At 36.6% G+C, this 18572-nt stretch overlaps 1 protein-coding gene and 1 long non-coding RNA gene across 4 annotated transcripts; both read right to left on the bottom strand.

Annotated features, from left to right (window-relative positions):
• Nucleotides 1–409: 409 nt before the first annotated feature.
• LOC142528249 (3-oxoacyl-[acyl-carrier-protein] synthase II, chloroplastic-like) lies at nt 410–14276 on the bottom strand. 3 transcript variants are annotated; one of them, XM_075633300.1, is made up of 6 exons: nt 13978–14276; nt 12317–12413; nt 12101–12179; nt 11947–12026; nt 842–922; nt 410–705 (listed from the first exon to the last, which is right to left on the bottom strand). In XM_075633300.1, the coding sequence occupies exons 1-6, from the start codon at nt 14238–14240 to the stop codon at nt 559–561; spliced, it is 747 nt and encodes a 248-aa protein (XP_075489415.1). In that variant the 5' UTR covers nt 14241–14276; the 3' UTR covers nt 410–558. The 3 variants fall into 3 exon arrangements, with proteins under 3 accessions (XP_075489415.1, XP_075489406.1, XP_075489424.1); XM_075633291.1 differs by having other exon boundaries at nt 12281–12413; XM_075633309.1 differs by having other exon boundaries at nt 12281–12413; nt 13988–14272.
• On the bottom strand, nt 9391–10542 carry LOC142528266 (uncharacterized). Its single transcript, XR_012815680.1, has 3 exons — nt 10120–10542; nt 9643–9814; nt 9391–9555 (listed from the first exon to the last, which is right to left on the bottom strand). It is a non-coding gene; the product is annotated as an uncharacterized LOC142528266 (long non-coding RNA).
• Nucleotides 14277–18572: the final 4296 nt, after the last annotated feature.

The raw sequence follows: 18572 nt of genomic DNA on the forward strand, positions 1-18572 counted from the left end.
CTTTCTTTCTTTGGTCCCACTAGCACATTCGGATCCTGCATTAAATGTCATCGTCTTAACCGTTATATATCGATATATCATGTGTCCGAGTCCTACCGTGTCTGTGTTTTTTTATAAACAAAATAGCTTTCCCATGTCAGAATCAGATTAACTAGCTAGCATAAGTTCATTCTTGGGCTCAAAGTCAAGGTTGCATTAAAGTGGAGGCCTAATTGATGAATAATGTCCATCTGGTTTTTGTTTTTTTGTTTTTTTTATGATGTGGAAACTCCATGTAGATATATTTCGGTGTGTACTAAATGAACTACATGACCGACGCAATAATCTAAAAACAACATTAGTCACGTAAACAATATTGGACAAGTCATGTGCGACAAGTTCGTTCGAGAAAATGGTGGCGGGAGGAATCGAACTTTTGACCATTGACCAAACGCTTACACACCCTACCAACTTAGACACCTATTTACACTTTCTCAATTGACGTTGATACGCATTTTCTTGATGCTTCGCTTCTATGTGGTATTAACAGAAATGGGCCATTCGGTGTGATTAAACATTTTAGAAGTAAACATGTGAATCAAGTGGCGAACTAACTCGTTGCATATGAAAATGCTGCCTTAAAAAAGTGGGGGAAGAACAGCAGACCACACCATCGTCTGGGTTTTCAAGATTGAGATTTGGGTGCACCCACCCGGTCCGAAACCCCTTCGATAAGATAGGTTCAGTTCAACGATGAGCAGCACATGATAAGAAACATTCAATTAGCAAACCAAAATTATTCACCCCCTTAATGAATGAGAAAAGAGGGATCAACTTTCTTCCAGGTGATCATGCACGGTACCTGCACAGTAGCAACAGCTTCCACAGCACCATGTGCTCCCAGAAGGCGTCCTGTCATAGATTTCGCCAAGTTCATCTTCGACTGCACGACGAAAAATTGGATTTTAGCCACATATAACATGTCACGCCCCGAGACGGGGGTTGGTTGGCACCGGCGTTGCTCTCAAATTCACATTCGAAAACAACAAGCCTCAAAAGTACAGAATTCAGAAACCAGGTCTTTTATTCATAATACTGAATATTCAATGTCTGATGTAACTCAATTAATAATGTTTTACAGCGGAAATATAAAACCAGAAATACAATGTCTGAATAGATGCAGCGGATATAAAATATTAATCAGAACTGAAAACAACGATCTTCATCACCAGCCCCAAAATTGAATCTGCTCTTCTTCTTCTAACTTTTCTTCATCGTTCTTATCTGAGATGGGTTTGGTGGGTGAGTGATATGGTTGTCACTCAGTAAGCAGGGGCGGGAATAACTCCCAGTTTTCGAAATCGTTTTCAACAGAAACAGTAATACAATAATATACATGAAACTTATATTTTCAGAACAATAATCAGAATACAGAGATCACAGGTTTCAGAACAGAAATCACAATTAGTAAGCACTGAGCACGTTAGTGAATTTCATGGCTAAACTGATATCAGTCCCCTATATGTTCACTCCTCTAAGGGGTGAGGCCAGAATCAGAATCAGAATTCAGAAGTGTTCAGAATATATATTCCTACCATTAGTTCACTAGGGAGTTTCAGTGCTTCAAAATCATATATCAGAAATCAAACATACAGAAACTGAACTTTAAAACAGAATTATCAAACGAATTTCAAGATATTTATATATAAGCTCACTTACTGTAATTTGCTAGAATTTCGGTTGAAGTCTACTGGAATTCTGGTTGCTCTTCCTACTGGATTCTACTGCTCGAAAATAAGTATTCCTTTAGCTCGAAAATTCAAGTGATAGTCTCAAGATTTGTGTAACCCAATTCAGAGGTTTGAGAGTGTTATTTATAGGCCAAATTCTGATTGTTAGCCTCCCAATTAATGATCATAATCTGCCATTAACAGCCTTTATTCCATGTTAATGCTTCAGTTACAAGTCAAAGCTGAATCAGTAACTGTCTGCTGCTTTCTAGCTCTTCTGCTGCTGGATTCTGTCTGCAGGAAAATACATGTCTGCTAGAAAAATATCAGCTTCTGAAATATGAGTTGCTGCTGGAATTTCAGGTTCTCACATCCCTCCCTCCTTATGAGAAGTTTCGTCCTCGAAACTTGGTTGAACATGCTCCTCAAAGAGATAAGGGTATTGATCTCGCATCTTTTCTTCCAACTCCCAAGTAGCTTCTCTTTCGGTGTGGTTGGACCATTGTACTTTGACATATGGAATAGTTCGTCTCCTCAGTACTTGGTCTTTGTTATCCACAATTCGAATTGGAATCTCTTCATATTTTAGCCCTTCATTTAAATTTCCCTCAACCAACAGTGGTCCAGCTTCAAGAATATGACTAGGATCAGAAATATATCTTCTAAGTTGTGAGACGTGGAAAACATTATGGATTCTTGACATATCAGATGGAAGTGCTAATCTGTAAGCAAGTGTTCCCACTTTATCAAGAATCTCAAATGGTCCGACGTATCTGGGATTCAGTTTCCCAGCCTTATTGAATCGGATTACACCCTTCATGGGTGACACTTTCACATATGCCTTCTCTCCAACTTCGAATTCCACAGGTCTTCTTTTCAGGTCAGCCCAGCTTTTCTGTCGATCTTGTGCAGCTTTTAATCTCTCTTTGATCAAAGCGACTTTATCCACTATTTCTTGGATCATTTCGGGTCCAACAATGGCTTTTTCCCCTATCTCATCCCAATACAGTGGTGATCGACACTTTCGTCCATACAGAGCTTCGTATGATGCCATTCCAATACTACTGTGGTAACTATTATTGTATGCGAATTCGATTAAGAGCAGATGTTCGCTCCAATTACCACTGAAGTCTAGAGCACATGCTCTCAGCATATCTTCTAGAGTCTGAATTGTCCTCTCTGTTTGGCCATCGGTCTGAGGGTGATATGTCGTACTAAGAGTAACCTTAGTCCCCATAGCTTGTTGTAAGCTCTTCCAAAAGCGGGATGTAAACCTCGGATCTCTGTCTGATAGTATGCTAGTTGGAACTCCATGCAATCGTACGATCTCATTCATGTACAATGTGGCTAGCTTGTCCAAATTATAGTTCATGTGGACAAGTAAGAAATGTGCAGATTTTGTGAGTCTATCTACGATTACCCAGATGCCGTCATGACTTTGTCTAGACTATGGTAACCCGACAACAAAGTCCATGGAGATATGTTCCCATTTCCATTCTGAATTTCTAGAGGTTGCAGAAGTTCTCCAGGGTCTTTGGTGCTCTGCCTTGACTTACTGGCACACGTGACACTTAGAAACATACATTGCTACGTCTTTCTTCATTCCACTCCACCAAAAAATTTTCTTCAAATCTCTTTACATCTTGGTACTGCCAGGATGAACTGAAAATTTTGACTTATGTGCTTCAGACATTACTTCTTGTCGAAGGTTATCGATGTCTGGTACACACAATCGTCCTTTCATCCACAAGTTTCCTTTGTTATCAATATCAAAATCTGGTGATTTCCCTTCTTTAACTTGCTCTTTTAGTTTAACCAAAGCGGAATCTCTATCTTGACTTATCTTGATTGTCTCCCGAAGACATGGTTGTGCTGAAAGTGATGTCAGGATTACTTTGTTCATATCCTTCCGACTCAAAGCATCGGCTACCTTGTTTGCTTTGCCTAGGTGGTAGCTTATCGTCAAGTCGTAGTCTTTCAAGAGTTCAATCCATCGTCTCTGCCTCATGTTTAACTCTTTCTGAGTGAACAAGTACTTGAGGCTTTGGTGATCAGTGAAAATCTCACACTTAGCACCATATAAATAGTGTCTCCAAATCTTTAGTACGAACACTACTGCAGCTAATTCGAGGTCATGCGTTGGGTAATTCTGTTCATACGGCTTCAACTGTCTTGATGCGTATGCAATCATCCTTCCCTCTTGCATGAGTACACATCCTAAAACTCATTTAGATGCATCATTGTAGATGGTGAAGTCTTTGCCTTCAGTTGGCAATACCAACACTGGCGTGGATGTAAGCTTCTTCTTCAAAGTCTCGAAGCTTTTCTCACAATCTTCACTCCATTGAAATTTAGAGTTCTTCTGTGTGAGTTTGGTGAGAGGTATTGCTATTGAGGAGAATCCTTCAACAAATTTTCGATAATAGCCTGCTAATCCCAAGAAACTTCTAATTTCTGTCACAGTCTTTGGTCTAGGCCAATCTGAGATTGCTTCGACTTTCTTAGGGTCCACAGATACTCCTGCTGCTGATATTATGTGTCCCAAGAATGTGACACTCTCTAGCCAGAATTCTCATTTCTTGAACTTGGCGTATAGTTCCTTTTCTCTCAGCTTCTGGAGGGTGAGACGAAGATGTTCTTTGTGGTCTTCCTCACTTGATGAGTATACCAGGATATCGTCGATGAATACCACAACAAACTTGTCAAGAAATGGTTTGAACACCCTATTCATGAGATCCATGAATACTGCCGGTGCGTTTGTTAACCCAAATGACATTACCATGAACTCATAGTGTCCATACCTTGTTCTGAATGCTGTCTTCGGAATATCGTCTTTCTTGACCTTGAGTTGGTGGTAGCCTGATCTTAAGTCGATCTTGGAAAAGACTGAAGCTCCTTTGAGTTGGTCAAACAGGTCATCTATCCTTTGAAGCGGATACTTGTTTTTGATTGTGATCTTATTCAGCTCTCTGTAATCAATACACATCCTCATGCTTCCGTCCTTCTTCTTTACAAATAGGATAGGAGCTCCCCACGGAGATGCGCTTGGTCGGATTTGCTTCTTATCCAACAATTCTTGAAGTTGCTCTTTGAGTTCTTTCAACTCTGTCGGAGCCATTCGGTATGGTGCTTTTGAGATTGGTGTAGCAATGGGCACTAAATTAATCTCAAATTCCACCTCGCGGTCGGGAAGTTCGCCAGGGAGTTCTTCGGGAAATACATCCGGAAATTCTTGTACTACCGGAATCTCTTCTAAGGTAAGTGTGGTTTCTTTCTTTACCTCGCTTAACATAGCTAAGTAAACTTCTTCTCCACTTTTCATGGCTTTCCAAGTTTGAGAAGCAGAAAGAAGAGTCTTTCGTTCTTTGGTCTTGCCATGAAATAAAAGTTTCTCTTGGTGTGGAGCTTGGATGGTTACCGTCTTTCAATGACAGTATACTAAAGCATGATTCTTGGCTAACCAATCCATTCCAAGAATCACGTTGAATTCGACCATGTTTAGTTGAATCAGGTTTGCCTTGAAATTCTGATCTTCTATGAGAACACCAATATTCCGATATAGAGTGCGAGTTTCTAAAATTCGATTAGCAGGAGTTGCTACTCTATATGGTTCTTCTAAGTTATCAGGCTTAGCTCCTAACTTCTTAGAAAATCTCTTAGACATGAATGAATGCGTAGCACCACAATCAAATAACACATAAGCAGGTATATTATTGATTAGAACGGTACCAGCTACGATATCATTCGAGTTGTCAGCCTCCTCTTGGGTGATAGCATAAACTCGAGCATTTGGCTTGTTCTCCTTAGGCTTGTTTGGAGTTGGTCCTCCTGCTGGTCCGTTCCTTGGATCTGGAAGAGGACATTGAGCAATGCGATGGTCCATCTTTCCACAACGGAAACAAGCTCCAGAATTCCTACGACATTCACCAGTGTGTGTGAATCCGCAAGTTTGGACACTTGACTCCTTCTTTGTTTGATTGAGAAGAAGTGGTTCCTTTGGATGGAGCACTGGTAAATTGGTTGCTTGAAAACCTAGGCCTCTTGAATTGCTGGCCCGATTGGTACTGGCTTGGCTGAGGACGTTTGAGTTTGTTCTCGCCTTCACGCCTCTTGATGTCATTCTCAGCCCTGATGGCGGCTCCCATCAATTCATCAAAACTATTGGGCTCGATAACGGCAAGGGCAGATTGAATACGGACTGTTCAACCCCTTCTTGAAGTGATGCATCTTCAAGGCTTCGTCTCCCATGATGGTTGGGGAGTAAGTTCCCAACGAGTGGAACTTGGATGAATACTCCACCACTGTCATGTTTGGTTCTTGAACCAAGCTTTCAAATTCTGACAGCTTCTGCACTCGAACTGCTGTTGGAAAGTACTGCCTCAGGAATGCCTCTCGGAACCTTTGCCAAGTGATAGGTCCCGCCTTTAACATAGCTGGTGAGACTCCTTCCCACCATTTGGCAGATTTATCCACAAGAAAAGGTGTAATCACATCTACTCTGATCCCTTGTGGAACCTCAAGTAATCGAAGATGATTCTCCACCTCTTTCATCCAATTCTGTCCGACCTCGGGATCGGAACTTCCATCAAAGTTTGGGACTCTTGCTCTTCGGAGAGACTCATAGTGCTGTTTCGTCCCATTTTGAGCTGGAGGTGGTGGTGGTGGCTGATTAGCATTAGGGTTCACCAACCCTTGTAGCGTGGTTGCCACAATCATGGCTATAGCCATCAAATCCACTTGACTGAGGCCAACTGCTGGTGGTTGCTGTTGGGGTTGTTGTGCATCTTCGTCATTACGGTTGTTGTTGCGGTTGTCGTAACGAGGATTGCGATTGTTTCTAACTGGTCGACTGTCCATTTACCTACAATTATGAAAGTTCTAAGGTTGATGGCAGAATAGAGACTAAACAAAGGAATCACAATGATCGAGTAATTGCTCCAAAATTAAATATGAAACCAATGGATAGAAATAAATTTTTATTGATTCCTCAAGAAAGTGCAATTACAACGAAACATCGAAAATGAGAACATAAATGCAAATGGAACACGTGGTATTACAAAGGACTACCACTGAATGTCTAATCTATCACTTCTCCTGATCTCAAATCCATAGGATCCTCTTCAACTTCTTTTTCTTCTTCGGGATCCTCCTCGGGTTCTGCTTCATGATTGGCTACTACTGCTTCCAGATGTTCAATATGACCATGCAGAACCGCATTCTGGTCGCTAAGAACTTCGACAGTGTCCTGCAGCTCTTGAATCTGAGCATCAGTCTGTTCTCTATACTGATTATGCTGGTGTACGAGTTGGTGATTTTGATCCTTAAGTATTTGGATTTTCTCAACTAATGTATCACGTAACTCGATGAACTCAGCAACAGTCTCTTGAGAGGTCTCAAACTCTTCTTGAGTCTTCTTATTCCTCTCTTCTGCTTCATGCAGATAGTGAGCATATCGTTGAGCAGAACACTTGAATCACACCTCAAGTGTTCTGCTCGACGCTCAAACTCGTCTTTGTCCAGCTCTAGGCAGTAGTTATGCTCCTTAAGTTTCTCTAGCTTCTTCTCTAAGCTCTTAATGTAGCTACTCTGGTCAGCCATATCCTACATCCAAATCATGAAAGTGAAGGTTCAGAAACGATATCAAGAATACAAGTCGAACTATAGACAATTACTGGAATGAACAGAATCAGTATGCCTATAACATTTAGTAGAAGAAAATGGCTCAAAAATTTTTCGGTCTCAGAATAGCGTGAAAATTTTTCTAAAAATCCTTCACATCAAGAACATGAATGGTACCAAGTTTGGTGCAAAAATATTAAGCCGTTTGAAAATGAAAATTCCTCAAAATTTCAAAATTTTGGAAAATTTTACGGAAATGATGATATCCCTATCGTAACGAAGAATTTTGGGGTTTGTCGGTGGTGCTAGAACGATTGAATGGTTCTAGGTAAGGTTCTTCCTCGTCGAGAGCTTTCCAACGCATACTTTTAATAGTAAAAATTCCTCCTGGATCAAAAGATATGACCGTTTGAAGTTTGCGCGAAAAACACCTCAACTTCCATGCCATTTGCAAGGTCTACTGCATGCGCCTACTGGAATTCGCGGGCTACTGCAATTATGATGCTACTGCAATCAGTCTGCTGCTTTTTCAGCACTGTTAGAACCAGTCTGCTGCATTCCGAGTCTACTGACCCAGTCTTCTGCATTCAGATCTGCTGGTTTCCGTCTACTGGTTCTGATTTCGGGCTACTGGTTTTGGGTCTACTGGTTTCCATCTACTGGTTCTGGTTTTGGGCTACTGGTTTTGAGTCTACTGGTTTTCAATCTACTGGTTCTGGTTTCGGGCTACTGATTTTTCCCAACTGTACGTAGTTAGTCTATATTTTCAGTAGTCTATTACAGTAGTTAATTTTCAGAAGTCTATTACAGTAGCTTATTTCAGTAACTTTCAGAACTTAATTTCAGAACTCTATCAGAACTTATTATTTCTAGTTCCTCCTCCCAAGATTATGAAACCTGGTTTGCTCTGATACCACTTCAATGTCACGCCCCGAGACGGGGGTTGGTTGACAACGGCGTTGCTCTCAAATTCACATTCGAAAACAACAAGCCTCAAAAGTACAGAATTCAGAAACCAGTCTTTTATTCATAATACTGAATATTCAATGTCTGATGTAACTCAATTAATAATGTTTTACAGCGGAAATAGTAAAACCAGAAATACAATGTCTGAATAGATGCAGCGGATATAAAATATAAATCAGAACTGAAAATAACGATCTTCATCACCAGCCCCAAAATTGAATATGCTCTTCTTCTTCTAACTTTTCTTCATCGTTCTTATCTGAGATGGGTTTGGTGGGTGAGTGATATGGTTGTCACTCAGTAAGCAGGGGCGGGAATAACTCCCAGTTTTCGAAATCAGTTTTCAACAGAAACAGTAATACAATAATATACAGAAACTTATATTTTCAGAACAGTAATCAGAATTCAGAGATCACAGGTTTCAGAACAGAAATCACAATTAGTAAGCACTGAGCACGTTAGTGAATTTCATGGCTAAACTGATATCAGTCCCCTATATGTTCTCTCCTCTAAGGGGTGAGGCCAGAATCAGAATCAGAATTCAGAAGTGTTCAGAATATATATTCCTACCATTAGTTCACTAGGGAGTTTCAGTGCTTCAAAATCATATATCAGAAATCAAACATACAGAAACTGAACTTTAAAACAGAATTATCAAACGGATTTCAAGATATTTATATATAAGCCCACTTACTGTAATTTGCTAGAATTTCGGTTGAAGTCTACTGGAATTCTGGTTGATTTTCCTACTGGATTCTACTGCTCGAAAATAAGTACTTCCTTTAGCTCGAAAATTCAAGTGATAGTCTCAAGATTTGTGTAACCCAATTCAGAGGTTTGAGAGTGTTATTTATAGGCCAAATTCTGTTAGCCTCCCAATTAATGATCATAATCTGTCATTAACAGCCTTTATTCCATGTTAATGCTTCAGTTACAAGTCTAACCTGAATCAGTAACTGTCTGCTGCTTTCTCGCTCTTCTGCTGCTGGATTTTGTCTGCTGGAAAATGCATGTCTGCTGGAAAAATACCAGCTTCTGAAATATGAGTTGCTGCTGGAATTTCAGGTTCTCACAGTAACAACAATTTTAGCAAACAACAAGATTCAGTATGGCAAAAGGCTGAAATTTTGCGCTTTGGGAACCTCTTTATTCTGCTTAAAATAATGCATTAATAGTGCTTGATACTCCTGGATATCACCAGGATGTTGCATGTGCATTTACATAATTCACGTCTTTCTTAGATACACTCGTAGAGCTTTCTCTAAGCACAGAATGACATCAGTTCCTGCTGGGGGATAATATCAGAAATCATTTCAGTGGAAATCGTTAACTAAGAAGGGAGACATACCAAAACTAACATGGAACATCAACATCATCGGAAACATCAAATCCAAACGATGACAATAAAAACTGTCTTGTTGTGATGCCGAAAACAATGACACTTCCATTCTCGTTGATCTATTTGTTATTCGGAGTTACAGATGGAAAATGCTACTTCACTACAACTGACTTCTATGATCCTCCAAATCATAACAAAATCATCACGGCCATAGAATCAGTTATACTATCCAAACTTTCTAACTAAACACGTGAATACATGCAAAAAGGAAACCGTATCATCGCGACAGCCAACAATGAATCAAAACGATTCGATCATTATGCTCAAAGTAAAAAAGAGTTTCAAATTAAGTTTATCAATAGAGTCTAGTTCAAATTAATTATTCCAATATCCTTCCTGGATTTCGATCTATACATGGTTAACGATTAGCGACAGACACATGGTGTTCAGTGCTTTTTATTACCCATTAGATCATATATAGTATACCATCTGGATGAGGCTCTGTTATGTGATAAGCATCAGTAGTGAAGCTTCCACCAAGAAACTCAACATAGATAGTTGCACCTCTGTTCTGCACACCCACAAAAAATTGGGAACATATCATCAATATTTTGAAAAAAACATGAACTTTGAAACAACCAAGTTTCAGGGTACATTGTCACGCACAAGTTCTTCCAGAAGCAATACACCGGCCCCTTCTCCCATAAAAAATCCTTTACGACTCTGTCAAATATCAAAATCATGGGTTGGGGGGAGTGATACTTGAGATCCACACATAAATAGTTGTAACTATCATGCTTTTAGTCGCTAGCATTTATTAAGATTCGTTGTTTCGTGGTTTTATGCATTATTGTAGTCCTACATTCTTCTTTGGTCGAGACATGAACAAATTAAACCACAGTTGATAAATCAAACTGTAAGAAATATTTTGTCAAACAGATGCTTCAAAAATAATAAAAATATCATAATAGAATTAACAAATAATAAATTTGTGTTTTATCAGAATTAAATGTTGTGCTAGATGTTACAACATCTCGGACAACATTTATATGCAGCGGAAAATTAACTTTTATAACACAAATTGATTTGAAATAAATAGATGGACAAGATTAAATATGCACAAGTATAAATACTTGTGCGGTGCCTTATGGCAAAAATTAATCACTAGAAAACTCAATCGTTTACAAAAACCTAACACTAGTGATTATGACAAAAATCAATTTCCTCAACAAGTTGAGAAAACAAATGCTTTCTAAAACAAACAACCAGAATAAAAATCATTCAAGAAAGCAAAAACTAGATGCCAAAAGTTTGGAACAACAAAACCCGATTTTCAGCCAACACTTGCACTCGTGTTGTCTGAGATGTCTCCAACATTTACGGCAACACTTGATATCAGCACTCTCCAGAAACAGCAATGTCCTTGAGAATTATTTGTCTCTAAAAACCGCGACGTGCAAATTGCACACAATATGCAGCAACGAAAACTTTCAAGTGAAGAGCGATAAACACGAGAACAATAGATCGAAGAAAGCCACCACAAAAATCTCCTACGAAAATCTCTTCACTAAAAATCTCCACGAAAATCTCTCCAATAAAAATTCTTCCACGAAAATTCTCCTCCAATTAAAATCACGTCCACGAAAAAAATCCTTTCACTAAAACTCTCTAAATTTTTCTTCGTCTCTCTCTCTACACTCTTCTCTCTATTCGCCCTCTATCACCTCACGTTGATCACCTCTTATGTATAGCTTTCATCTCTCCTAGAGTTTATCTTCCATAAAGAAATCTATAAGATATGGTAAACAAAAATTCTATTAAAAACAAATCAATAATACCATATCATGTAAATCATTATCATAAATATTATATCTAGACGATATTTATCACAAAGATAATATCTAGAAAGGTAAAACCCAATATTCCACATAATCTTATCAATAGGAAATTAAATTCAAGGAAGATATTATATCACAATTAAATCTTAACATAATTATCTAAAAAGGCAAAACCATAATTAAATATTATACTCAATCAAATCAACAAGGAATAGATAATATTAGGGAAATAAATCAATAAGATATATCAATTAAAATTAAGAATAAATATTTCCCTTCACAAACAAAATTTAGAACTATGGTTTGATTATTGGAGTATCGAAGATACATAAACCTGTTTATAGCATAACATGTGGAAAAACATAAGAAGATTCATTTTGTACTCTAGACAAAAGGAAACATTTTAGGGGAAAAATGAACTACATAAGAGATAGTTCTCATTTTCAACGTTAGATACAAAAATATAAAACATTACATGATTCCCGGGGTGCAAGACTTTAGTAGGTTCAGTGTTCCTTTGTGACAGTGCTTTACAAGCTACAAAACCTCCCAATCCTGCACAAAGTTCATGATTTGAAAACCAAATAAGCGAGTCTTTGAAACTGATATATATCAAGAAAGACAATTACCAACAGGTATAATTACTGAATCTGAGCCACCACTGAGCATCATGTCCGACAAAATCTCATGAAGCATCGTCAGGCAAGACTGTGGCAATGGGATATATGGTCAATCTTTTCATGTTTAATATTTCCAGTTCGTTCTTCAGTAAACATGCAGAAAACCCAAAATGGATTTAGAATCCTTACTCTGATGCTCGGAAAAAAAGAAGGTCGGGGACTTACAGCTTCACCTCTGATGATGTGGTTTGCAGCATTTAGTATATACAAGTCGCTTCTACCACGAACAGTGGAAATTGAGTAGTTAGGCCCCCATCCATCCCTGTTAAACAGAGCTAATCAAGCTTTGATGGTGTTCAACAAAACAAATTAACTTTGTTTCTATCGTCATCAAAAGAAGGAATTTGCTTAACCAGATCCATTGCCAGCACTACAGAACCTATATTAGTAGTTGTCAAAGGCACAGCAAAGGGATTAATATTCCTATAGGAGATTTGTAAAGCTTGACATGCATCACTAACCGATGGTAAATCCTCTCAAATTTGATCTGTAGCACTAAAATAAAGATATTCTCACTTTGGCCTATAGCTTCATATAGTTTACAGGTGGTTCAACTATCTAATCCCATGGTCAAAAGAGGTTAAATTTTGGTTTAGGCTTCTATGCTATGATAAATTACAGCAATCCAAATGAGAACATGGAAGAATGGTTGATGAAAGTAAGAGTAATATCTAGCCAACTCTAATGCTTGTGTATATTTGTGCATTAGCTCCTCCACCGCTCTTTCTCCAGTTTTTACGCGATGCTGAATGCAGTCATGCCTTCATCCTACCCGCAGCCGATCAGATCAGGACGCCACATCTTTGTTTATTTAATCCATCCATGGCAGCTTCAGTAATTCCTCCATTAGCCAATGTCTTCTTGCCTGTCGTAACCAAGCATGAACTTGTCCATTCTTTTAAGAAATTTGGGACTAACAAATCCATCCCCCGAGGAAGACTTGATCTCACAAACAATTCTCTGCAGTTGAAACCAACCCTGATAGTCAAACTCGATCAAAAGCCTCTATTTCGCTAATGCCAATGACAATTTCAAGAAGGTTGTCGTAGAAGACATCCATATCGTTACCAAGCGGTGTCTCAACACCCATACCGGTTACAACCACTCGCCTTTGCCTTGGAGGTTTTTTCCTCGCTATAACTTCCTTGGATTGATGTACAGCTACATCCATTACTTCTAAAATTTAAAACAGAACTATATAAACCCGTTCTTAAATTACACAACACTCCAAGCTTCACGTTTTAATTGATCTCTCATCAGATGCAATTATTGCAACTAACAACAGTGGAACTCAAATATTTGAAACTACACAACAGTCTAAACACCACGTTTTGATTGCTATTTCAGCGTAAACAATTATTCCACTCCAACATTTTTAATGAAAAGATTAAAATCCATTGTCATAATATTTATTAGTACAATCCAAACATAGCGTTCAGAAGACGAGCTATACATTTCTAGTCATAATTCTCGTAACACTTCCACCATTATTACACTCCTTTCCAATAGACTGATAGATAAAATGGCTCATGCAATGAAGTCTCGGCAATTACACGGCACTCCCGTACAAACAACAAAGAAATTAACTTTATTTCGATCGAACACAGCTCGTACAAATTGAGATACATGGCTTAACGTCCAGAATCGGATTATATTGTGATTAAAAACTATTAAGAAAAGTAGCATATCCAAAAAATCTAATCAACCCATCTTTAGAAACAGTTCACGGATTTTAACTCATAACCAAAATCAAATTAAAAATAATCACAGTAAACTGATTCAACCGCGTAGAAGCACACACAGAAAAGCTCAGAGGAATAATATACAAGAAATCACCAGAATGGGCAGCATGGACAAGCAGATTCCTGCCTCTCCGATGGCCTAAGAAGGAACCAGAGAAGTCCGATGCTTCGCAGTGTTCGAAGGGTGCGCAAGAATTCATGAAACTGTAAAGGCCGTAGCACTGCAGCGAGCATTTGGACAGGTCCCTTTTCCTGCGACGCCTCCCCCATTTGTAGAAACGGGAAAAATCAATGGATGGCGTACATAGTATGGAAATGGAAAAAGTAAATTGCATGCGTGCCTCCATAACACACGAACTTTATCTATCCGTATCTGCCTACGCCAGTGTGTACATTTAAGCAACGCTCTGATATGTTTTTCAATCTGGGTACACCCAACGACGGATTTATCATTTATGAATCTTGAAACGGCTGTGATGTGTATACAGAATGTGAGCTTTAATGGTGGCGGGCTGAAAGGGACGTTTTCAATGAGAAAGTGAGATCAAGAAACAGTGTCGTTTCAGATTATTCAAAAGCATAGTGCCGTATAATCTAATAAAAAATTCCAAATTTCAGTGCAACACATTTTTCTCCCGCAAACTGTAAGTAAATTCCCATTTTTAAAATAATCTAGATAAAAACCATTAAAATATTTAAACTGTAAGTAAATTCCATTTGGACATTCCCTTTACTTCATGGAAGCTTAGAACCTCGGATAGCCTACTTGTAGATGCAATTGGTGCAAAGATGAGCTCTTGTCTGAGACATTCTTTATCGTATGTCGGGAAAATTTAAATGATTATCTAGATCGTATAAAAGGTGTAATGTTTTTGGTTCTGTTCGGCTAAAATCTCAATATAAAAAAATTTAAAATAGAAGAGACCACCCGAGATACAGCCCGGTGGGCATACATGTGACTCCGTCTTTGCACTAGGCCTAAAAAAACATAGAACCTCGTACAGTCTCTACTAAATTTAATCAACTTTATTAAAATAGTAAATTATCTTAGTAATGGTTAAGCTATCGCGGATTTCTTAAAAATCTAAATTTAAACTTCTTATGTCATATATTATATAGTTTCATTTTCTTTTTGAAGAAGATATTTAATGCATTAGTATAAAATCTCAAAAAGTTACTTTTAAATAAATAATCAAATTGCTATTAATCATATATTTTATATTAATTTTAACTACTGCAACTGTGCATAGTGTGTTTTCAATAAAATGAGTGATGATTGGATCAATGATCACTTTGTTGTCTATGTAAAAAAATAAATATTTCTAACAGTTGATAATAAAACTATTATAAAAAAGTTTCAAAAAATGAAGACTCGAAACGACCAATGGGAATATAATTATTTTGTGATGCTTAATGATTATTTTATTATAAGATTCATATTTTTTTATTAGTTAGAGTATAATTTTACTTACACTGAACATAACTCCACTTCTCGTGCCTGCATGGTTGATAGCACAATTACAACATTAGAAAATTATGTTATCAGAAGGAATCCTTAAAATTTTCACATAGTTTCCTTTTATTCATTATGCAAGACATAGTCAATGAGTGTTCATTTATAATACATTTTCTTTTTTGGTTTTGGATTTAATTGAATTTTTTTAAAAAAATTGAAATAACTATTTAATAGTATAACACAAAGATATTGATTTGAATTTCCCATTTTTTGGACCTTCTTGTAGAAGATCAAGTTTGTATCTAAAACCCAATCTCAAAAGGCTATATTTTGGATCCATATTCAACCTATTAAGGCCATCCCCAACCTAAAAATTTATTTTACTTCAAGTTGGAACATTTTGTTAAATTACTTACATGATCTCTTATAATTCATTTAAATTATTTAAAATGTAAATAATACAAATTACATATATTATTTATTCATTAAATTTAATAATTATTAATTATTTATAGTTCTTAAAAATAAATAAACCTTAAAAATAACTTTTATAAAATAATAATATTATTATAATTAAATTTTTGTGTTTGAATGTTTAATAAATTAGTTTTTTTTCATTATTTACACTAATTACGTTTATTCATTAAATATTTTAAAAATATTATAAACGTTGGGGGAACGGGTGCTATTTTGGTCCAAAGAATCGCGTCCCCGTTGGTGCAAAGGCCTCTCTGGTGTTAGTCAAAAAAAAAATTTTTTTTTTTTGGGGTTAATATAGGTTTCTCTAGAAGGGTGCATGTGTAATTTATTATATTTTAAAATTTATATAATAGTTAGTAATACAATAAACTTTAAACTTATGGATAAATATATGATGTCAATATTTTAGTTAAAGAGAATTAAATAAATTTATGTGGGATTTGTATATATGAATAGATCTAATTAATTTTTTTTTTTACGATGAAAGCTCTTGTAATTTATTGAATAAGATAAAAATTCTTAATTACAAGATTAATCAGCCAAAAAGGAAAATCTTCACGCTTCCAAACAAAGGAGGAAGGGGTAGAACAAGCTAAAGAGACAATGGAATGGGCAACATTATTTGCAGTTCGCCGCACATGCCTTAAGGATGGATTTCCCAGAAGAGACAAGAGACCTCGGATATCCGAAGCTAGGGTCCCGACGTAACTGCGATTCTCATCTCCACTTGTGACTGCTTGCACAGCGAAGAGAGAATCTGAGGTGATAAGATCTCAATGTTATGTTCCCTGGAGATATTGACTCCAATTTGAATAGCAAGAAGTTCAGCAAATGTAACCGATATGGTTTTCTCAATCTTTTTTCCAAAAGCAAGAATTGGTTGTCCCTCATGGTTTCGGATCATCCCACCAAGTGCGAAACTATTAGTACCTTCATTATAAGATGCATCAACATCCAGGCGTAGAGTATTCACAAGAGGAGCAATCTAGGAATTCGGAGAGCATAATGATTCATGGTCTGGAGCTAAGTAATTGACCATTATAGATTAGTCAAAAAATTGTATTAAAATGTTTTTGTCAATATACTTTGAAGAATCAAAATCAATGGATTTTTAGAAAATTTCTTTAAAATAATATATACTTCACGTGTTACTTGATATATGCAATTTATATCAAAATGTTTTATTATGATTTGGAAAAAAGATTGAAATAAAGCCAACAGACAAATCCACATAGGAGAGAAACGCAGAAAGAACATTAGGCACTCTTTCAACGATCGAGTTCGGTATGCTTTGAAGAGATTTTCTTTAAGGTCCAATTTTCTTAGGTAGTAAGATAAAAGCAAATAGGGCCAACCAGAATTGAAAGGAGATTACCATTTCACTCAAAATTAATGACAATTAGTTTGTGTAATAAAAATGCATTAAAAACTTTGGCATCAAATTCAGAAGCCAGGGAAATGTGGCTATCATAAATCGTTCAATTTTTGTTTGAAAACAAAGTTTAAGTGAGAATTAGTGCTTTTTTTAGGAGAAATGCATTAAAAACATCAAGCATCTAAAGATCAAAGTGTCTAGAATTCGCCTTTATCATTTTTACAATCTTTGAGAGGCGCCTAAGATAACGTATTTTGAGCTCGATAAATATAGAAGTGTAGTTGGTTCAAATTATTATTATTCTCAAGGTAAGTAAGCAAATGGATATTGACATGTAATTTATGAATGTCATTGGAAACATTGTAAGTAAATATAAATTGAAGTTTCATATTTATGAGCACTTCAGATGAATTTTGGATGTTAAATTTTATTTCATTTACGAACGGGACTGTATGTGTCAGGAGAAATGAACTACTTTCCATGGTTTACAAGCTAAAAAACTTGGAAGAAAAGTAAATAAACAAGCCTTTGATTGTCTCCTCGTAAGCTTATGAGAAAATATATCATTCAACATAAGAAAACCAGTAGCAAATTGATCCATAATATTCAAATAACTGTCAAGTCAATTACGAACTTAAAAACGATAGTGAAATCTGTATATAAGAATACAATTTAGGTTGATGAAACTCACCCTCACGAGTCACTTAAAATATTCTCAAGTTCCATGTTATCTTCCCAATTCTCATTGATGGTTCTCTTTCTTATTATCTTAACCCTAACTTTTAAATCCAAGAAAACTGAAAATCTGTCAGAAAAATATGATACAAAATCATGTCTTTCGGGCTTTGTTTATAAGTATTTTCTTTTGATTATTATTGGAAATATTTGAACCTCTTGTATGATTTGTATTCTGAAAGTTTTTCCCCTCTTGGTTTTGGAATGCCTCAAGATTCAAATTTTCATATAATGCATACCTTGTAAATTGCAATCTTTGAGAATTATTGCTTCCCAGAATTCCTTTTTTGTTTTCCGAAAAATTCCTGCGTCTGTTTGCTGAAAACAATGTGCGAGAAAATCTTGGCACACTTGATCTGAATAATTCTGTTATCTTTTAGTTTGAACCAGTTTTTTGTTTCCTTTTAGTATTTCTTTTCTTTCGGTATAGTTTGAAACACAATTGACGTGCACTGTGAATATCTGTTAGTAGTTAAATTATATTTTGTGTTTGTTTTGTTAATTTTCATTGTGAATTATGATGAGAAAAAAGAAAATTTGAATCTGGAAGCTCAAAGAGAAAATAAAGAAAGACAAGAGATTCTTACAAAATCTCTTATTGGATCCATGGAAAGTTACATAAAACATGTTTCC

The sequence above is a fragment of the Primulina tabacum genome, chromosome 2 (genome assembly GCF_025594145.1).
Source record: "Primulina tabacum isolate GXHZ01 chromosome 2, ASM2559414v2, whole genome shotgun sequence".
Taxonomy (NCBI): domain Eukaryota; kingdom Viridiplantae; phylum Streptophyta; class Magnoliopsida; order Lamiales; family Gesneriaceae; genus Primulina; species Primulina tabacum.

Bases quoted from the DNA above. Each gene is read 5' to 3' on its own strand.
- LOC142528249 (XM_075633291.1), bottom strand. From the start codon at position 14,240: ATGGAGGCACGCATGCAATTTACTTTTTCCATTTCCATACTATGTACG. The intron at 12,414-13,977 runs GTATATTATTCC...TCTGTTTAACAG, and splicing joins GCCCATTCTGGTGATTTCTT to GGATGGATGGGGGCCTAACT. The intron at 923-11,946 runs GTAATGTTTTAT...TTCGTCGTGCAG, and splicing joins TCTTGCACCCCGGGAATCAT to TCGAAGATGAACTTGGCGAA.